This window comes from Lactuca saligna, chromosome 3 (assembly GCF_052625555.1).
Source record: "Lactuca saligna cultivar CGN05327 chromosome 3, ASM5262555v1, whole genome shotgun sequence".
Lineage (NCBI taxonomy): Eukaryota > Viridiplantae > Streptophyta > Magnoliopsida > Asterales > Asteraceae > Lactuca > Lactuca saligna.
In genome coordinates, this window is record NC_136419.1 from 65,438,041 (window position 1) to 65,444,879 (window position 6,839).

The 6,839-nt window shown below is 34.2% G+C and overlaps 1 protein-coding gene across 1 annotated transcript; it reads left to right on the forward strand.

Annotated features, from left to right (window-relative positions):
* Positions 1 to 1,062: 1,062 nt before the first annotated feature.
* LOC145036739 (putative ATP-dependent helicase C29A10.10c) lies at positions 1,063 to 6,123 on the forward strand. Its single transcript, XM_078985210.1, has 7 exons — positions 1,063 to 1,561; positions 1,668 to 2,183; positions 2,670 to 3,848; positions 4,035 to 4,359; positions 4,433 to 4,914; positions 5,343 to 5,710; positions 5,783 to 6,123. The coding sequence occupies exons 1-7, from the start codon at positions 1,421 to 1,423 to the stop codon at positions 5,940 to 5,942; spliced, it is 3,171 nt and encodes a 1,056-aa protein (XP_078841336.1). The 5' UTR covers positions 1,063 to 1,420; the 3' UTR covers positions 5,943 to 6,123.
* The last annotated feature ends 716 nt before the right edge of the window (positions 6,124 to 6,839 follow it).

The window sequence follows — 6,839 nt, forward strand, 5'->3', positions numbered from 1 at the left end:
TTACAAATAAATTCTTCAATTTTTTCTTTAATACAATTTATAGATGAACAAAATTTATGAATATCTATTTAAAAGAATTAGAATTTAATCATTAATTTTCCAAAATAATGAGATTTTTTTGAAAAATTTTCATAATAATTATAAATTATTTTTTGATATACTAAAATAAATTATAAAATAAGAAAGATAGTTATGTGTCACTTGTTATGATCAAAATGATTCACAATATTTATAATTTTACAGCTCCTAAGAGGGAAGTTTCTCTCACTTTTTGTGGGCTATACCCCTCTTTCCTTTATTTTTCTTTCCCTTGCCTAAAACCCAATGAATAGGTGGGAAGAGCTTCCCTCACTTTTTTTTTAAATAAATTTTTTTTATGATTTATAATTTTTAAATTAATAGTAAACATAAAATTTAATTAAAAATAAAAAGCATTTAATTAATTAAAATAAAATTACATTAAACCTAATATTTAAATTAGTAGAAAATTAAAAGTGTAGGATCTATTTTGTAATTTTTGAAAACTATTTTTGTGAAGAGAATTTAAATCTGGGCGTATTCTGCCATAAAACCAAAACATAGGGGCCAAATATGTCATTTCCAGAAGCTTTCATCTTCATTCTCTCGTTAAACCTGTAACTCAAAAAAAAAAAAAAACAAATTTCAGCCACTCACAAGAAGAGAGAGAGTGTGGGACTCCCTTCCCCACCTTCGCCTTTCCTTTCCCGCATCCCGGTGCGGTGATTCTTGGTGCAGGATCGTTTCCCGTGGCTTATTACCACTCTGTCTGGCCTAATTAACACATGTAACAATTGATTTCTTATATATTCATACCAATAACATTCTATTAGAGATCATTCAAATATTTATGTCAATATAAAAGTATAAATAACAATTCTTAATATTAAATCGATCACAACCTTTAGTATTATATCTGTTTTCATTATTTGTACTATGTTTTTTTTATACCTTGATTGCATTATTAGCTATTGTGTTTTGCTTTCCTACTTTTTGCTTTCCTACTTTTTCCTGTGCAACTGTAACTGTACTACATTCTAAAAGAAGGGACGACCAAGAAAAACTATATGTGATGCGCTTTCTCTCTACCTTAAGAGTTAAGTATTCACAGAATTAACATCCGAGGGGGGTGAAGCAAAAATGAGAAGCTGCGCCGACGATGGAGAGGTGAAGCAGCGCCGTAGAGGAATACAAAAGCGTCTTCTTTTTATTCTTTATATAATTTTAATACAAAAAGTAGATATCTATGACCAAATTAAGCTTCGTAAATGGGATTAGCAAGAAAATGGAAAGTCACATTGGAAACTGCGATCTCTCGTAATTTTATGGAGGGACTAGAATCCCTTCTTCTTCTTCCCTTTTAATCTCTGCTAAACACACTCCGTAGCCAAGTTTTTATAAAATGGCCAACACAAGCAGCGCTTGGACTATCAAGCCGAACCAGAAACAACAGTCGCAAAATAGAAAATGTCAAGGCCTTTTAGACGTCGTCTTCTCTTGGTCTTTGTCGGATATACTCAACAAAGATCTCTACAAGTTGCAGGTTTCTCTTCTTCTTCTGTTAATTTTATCTGGCATCTGTTCGCGAATGCATGCAGGACTTATAAATTAACACGGAGTTTCTGATGAAGATCTTATGTTCTTCACAGGTGAAAGAAATTCCGTTGACGTTTTCATCTACAAATGACTATGTGAATTCATTCGTCCTTCCGCTTCTCGAGGAAACACATGCAGATTTGCTATCCCAACTCGCCGGAATCTCTCAGGCACCGGCAAGTTGTATTTCTGTTCTGCAAAGAATACCAACGGAAAAGGAGACAGAATTTTTTTATCGCATGGTCTTAACTGGAATGGATTATGAGGCACAAGTTGGAGATCTTATTGCCTTGACACAAGTTAAACCCAAATGCATCGATGATCTTGATCAACCAAACAGCAGTTTTCTCATTGCGTATGTTACTCAGTTAGACGACCAATGTTACCCAGTTACGATACATATTTTCTCATCAGACCTTATCGAACCCAATGAAGTTGAGACAAAGAAACCATCAAGGGCTTTTGCTGTTCATCTGACGAATTTGACTACAAATATGCGTATATGGAGAGCTCTTAATTGGGAGGGCAACATGGGTATCATTGAAAGAACATTGTCGTCGAGTTCCCCTGTAAGTCTTTTTTGGCAGATATATATAGATCATAAATAATATAGAATCACTTTTTACATTGTGAAGTTGTTACTGATTATTAATTAAATTTTTTAGTTAGGTCCTTGGTTATAAGATTCAGTTATATGGAAACTTCTATAGTTTATTGGAAGCTTAGAGGTATAGTTAAGGAGTCTTCATTATTAGTGGTAGATATAGATTACAACTCTTATAATTGTCCTAAAAGTATTTCACGTGCACTGATTATTTTACATCATGGAAAGTATGAAAAAGATTTAATCTGTTCTTTTCTACGTGCCTTATGCTAGTATCACAAAGATTTAATTCAAGATTAAGGTACATACCACTTTTTCTGATCAACAAGCTTCAATACAATTATATGGAAACTTTGATAGTTTAGGAAACTTAGAGGTTAATTAAGGAGTCTTCAATATTTGGAAAATACCTCAGTTTATTACTTTTTTTAAAACATACGTATATATACAGGTGGCTACAAACTGTAAGGAGTCATATTGTGAAGGAAGAAAGGAGGTTATTGACTCAGAACTAAGGCCAGCATTTGATTCATTTAATCTTGATAGCTCACAAGAAGAAGCTGTGTTAAGTTGTCTTGCTACTAGTAAATGTTGGCATCAAAAGTGTATCAAAATGATTTGGGGTCCTCCAGGAACTGGAAAGACAAAGACTATGGCTTCATTATTGTTCATGTTGTTAAGGACAAAACACAGAACGCTTACTTGTGCTCCTACAAATGTTGCTGTGGTAGGTGTTGCAGAGAGGGTATTGAGTATAGTACGCGAACATGATTTTGGATGCCATACTTATGGATTTGGAGACATAGTTTTATTTGGTAACAAAGAAAGAATGAAGATTCATGATGATCATCGAAAGCTTCTTGATGTGTTTCTTGACAATAGAATCGGAGCTCTTTCTAGCAGTTTATCGCAATGGAAAGTTCGTGTGAATGGTGTGATTAAGTTTCTTGAAGATCCCATGAACGAATACCACCGTTTGATTGTTTCTCAAAATTTGAATATAATCAAGACTAAAAGCAAGAAGAAAAAGGAGAGAAAACCCCATGAGAATAGTGAGGAAAAGCAATTGACTTTCGAGGAGTTTGCCATGAAAAGGGTTACTGTTTTTGGAAAGGATCTTATTTCTTGTATCCGAAGCTTATGTACTCATTTGCCCACTTCAACCGTTTCACTTGCTTACGCAAAAAAAATGTATCATTCAATCGATTTGATTCAGATGGTTGTGGAGTCTGTGAAAGAGATAGTAACTAGTAACAAAAGCTTAAACGAAGCCTTCAATGAAAAACCCGTTTCAAGCATTGGTGAACCGCATTTTATGAAGTTAAGATTATATAAAGCCGAATGCCTTCTTGCGCTCAAAGAGCTTCGCGATGCATCTGTCATTCCGAAACCTATGAACATATTTAAACTTAAAAGATTTTGTCTGAATAGTGCTTGTTTGATCTTCTGTACAGCATCAAGTTCTATCAAATTGAATATGAACAAAATGATGCCTATAGAATTGGTTTTGATCGATGAAGCTGCACAGCTTAAAGAATGTGAATCCCTAATCCCTTTACGACTTCCAGGTGTTCAACATGCTGTGCTTGTTGGGGACGAAAGGCAGCTGCCATCAATGGTTCAAAGCAAGGTCATGAAACTGTCACTAAAACTGTACTTTTTCCAAGACACGTGTGGAATCAAAAGAAAATGCAACCACTGTTTTGGTTGAAAAGAAGTTACAGTGTGATTGTCGCATTAGTTGCAAAGAGTTTCCATTTGGAGTATTCTTGTTACTGACACATTTTTTTGTGATGATTTGTTTTAAACTTGATAGATTAGCGAAGAGGCTAATTTTGGAAGGAGCTTATTCGAAAGACTGGTGTTACTGGGACATGAAAAACACCTACTAAACATTCAGTACAGGATGGATCCATCAATTAGCCAGTTTCCCAATGCTGAGTTTTACGACAATAAAATATTGGATGGTCCTAATGTCATTAATAAAGGTCGTGAAAAGCGTTTTTTGCGACAGAGTATGTATGGATCGTACTTGTTCATCGATGTAGATTCTGCAAAAGAGGAACTCGACAATAACCATAGCACTAGAAATATGGTGGAAGTCTCAGTGATAGATGAGATTGTTGCAAATCTTTTCAATGGTAACATCATTTCTCGTTAATTTTGTGTTCTTTAGTCATATATAGTAACTTATAAACACATTTTATTTGACAGAATGTGTTGAGAAGAAACAAAAGGTTACAGTTGGCTGCATTTCTCCATACAAGGCTCAGGTCAATGCGATTCAAGTAAAACTTGGCAAGAAGTATAATCGACAGGTGAATGGTTCAACTTTTACTGTGAATGTAAGATCTGTTGATGGGTTTCAAGGTAGCGAAGAAGATGTCATAATATTCTCGACAGTAAGATGTAACTGGAAAGGAAGTGTCGGGTTTCTTTCAAATCGTCAAAGGGCAAATGTAGCCTTAACCAGAGCTAGACATTGCTTGTGGATTGTGGGAAATAAAGAAACCATGATCAAGAGTGGTTCAGTATGGACGGCTTTAGTTTCCGATGCTGAAGACCGTGGTTGTGTCTATAGTGCTAGCGAAAACAAGAAATTGGCTCAAGCCATGGTGCAAACCATGGTTGAGTTAGCCCAGTTTGGCCCATTGTTAAAAAAAGATTCAATACTTTTTAAAGATGCAAAATGGAAGGTACAGTATTCAAACTTAACTTTTTAACGTCAAACATACTATTTTTTTAAGGCAGCTAGCGTTTGTTGCACGTGCTACATGGTACAAAACTTGACTTGATTACCATACAAATGATAATAAGTCTAACACATAAAATAGATAAGGTCTCAAATGCCTATATATATATATATATATATATATATATATATATATATATATATATATATATATATATATATATATATATATATATATATATATATATATATATATATATATATATATATATATATATATATGAGTATGTTTTCTTGATCAAGACTCTTTTTGTAGATAGAATCTAGGAGTCCACATATTGAATTAATAGATAGGCCATACTTTTTGTCATGTCTTACCTAACAAACAGGCTTTCACCCTTATAAAAGTTAAATGTGTTGGATTTACGGCAGGTGGACTTCACCAACACAATTTTGGAAAGATTGGCTAGTATTGAGAGCCTTCATGTTCGTAACCAAGTTATATCACTTCTCGTTAAGCTCTCTAATGGTTGGCGACAACTCCGAAAAACCAATAAGAACACTCTTAACGACACATGTGGAACTTGTGACATGTTAGAGGCATATAATCTAGATGGATGTTTGTACCTTGTTTGGAGTGTAGACATTGTCTATGAGAACTCACTTTGTGCTCAGATTTTAAAGGTTTGGGACATTTTACCGTTGTCTCAGATACAACAATGTGCAAAAAGTTTGGAGCAGGTTTTTGGAAATTATACGTTGGATATGATCAAACGTTGTCAAACAAAATGTTCTGGAAGGTATGTGTAGAACATTATGTTTCGTTTATGCTAAAATTTGTTTTTAGTTTAACCGTGTTAAGTTGAATGTAGAAATCAAGTTTTACCGATGACTTGGCCTGAGGATTTGAGAAATGATCTAAGTCGGGATTTAGCAAGTCAATTCGACAAACTGAGTTTAAGTGGTGAAACTTTACCTTGTCGGGATAGAAGTGTGAGAACTCGAGGTCGATGGATGGAAGTAAAGAGATGAACCAATGGTTGTTGATATGCATATGCTTTTGGGTGTGATGTCAAAAGAAAATGTGGATAGTTTTGTTTACATGTCATTTTTTTGGGAACAAGAAAAGCAATTTTCTTCTCAACTGGACATCCATTATGTATGTGAAATTTGACTTGATTTGAATCTAATTTTAGAAGTTTGCTTATAATCACTCCTCACGGTTCATTAGGCTATAAACGACGGAACGTTCGGTGGGAAAAAAATTTATATTTGTTCATTTAGTAAATTAATTAACATGAACAATATTTTCTGTTCGTTTAGGTACACAAACATCAACATTAGTTTGAATCGTTCATCTATCTTTTTGCACGTTCGTTTATGTTCGTTCGTTTACATTTGTTCATATTTCGTTGTTTATGTTCTTATATGTTTGGTTATATTATACTATTTGTAATATTATAAAACTAGCTAGAGTAAAATTGTAGCATGTGAGCCATGAGATGCACTGCATTTATGACACACAAAAGTGAGTGTCGTAAAACAATGTCATCTATAATAAACCATGAGATGCATGTGAACCATGAGATGCACTGCATTTGTTTCTCCTATACTTCCATTTCCATCTAGGGATTTTTGTTCCAGACCTCACATAAGCAAACCAACAAGACTGCATTGTGTCTCATTCTTCCTTTTCATAATTATCGATCAACATACCACAAACACCAAAATCCACACCCTCCTCCCTTCAACCAATCGCAATTCCTTCTTCCTTCTCACTTCGATCGACAAACCCGGTCACCCATATCTTTGATTTTTCCCATATCTTGGTTGACTAATGAACCTGAATTGAATCAAAAGGAAACCAAGAACAAGTTCAAAATTGAAAAATGAGTACTAATTCCATGAAACAGTATTTTAGAGTGGGGT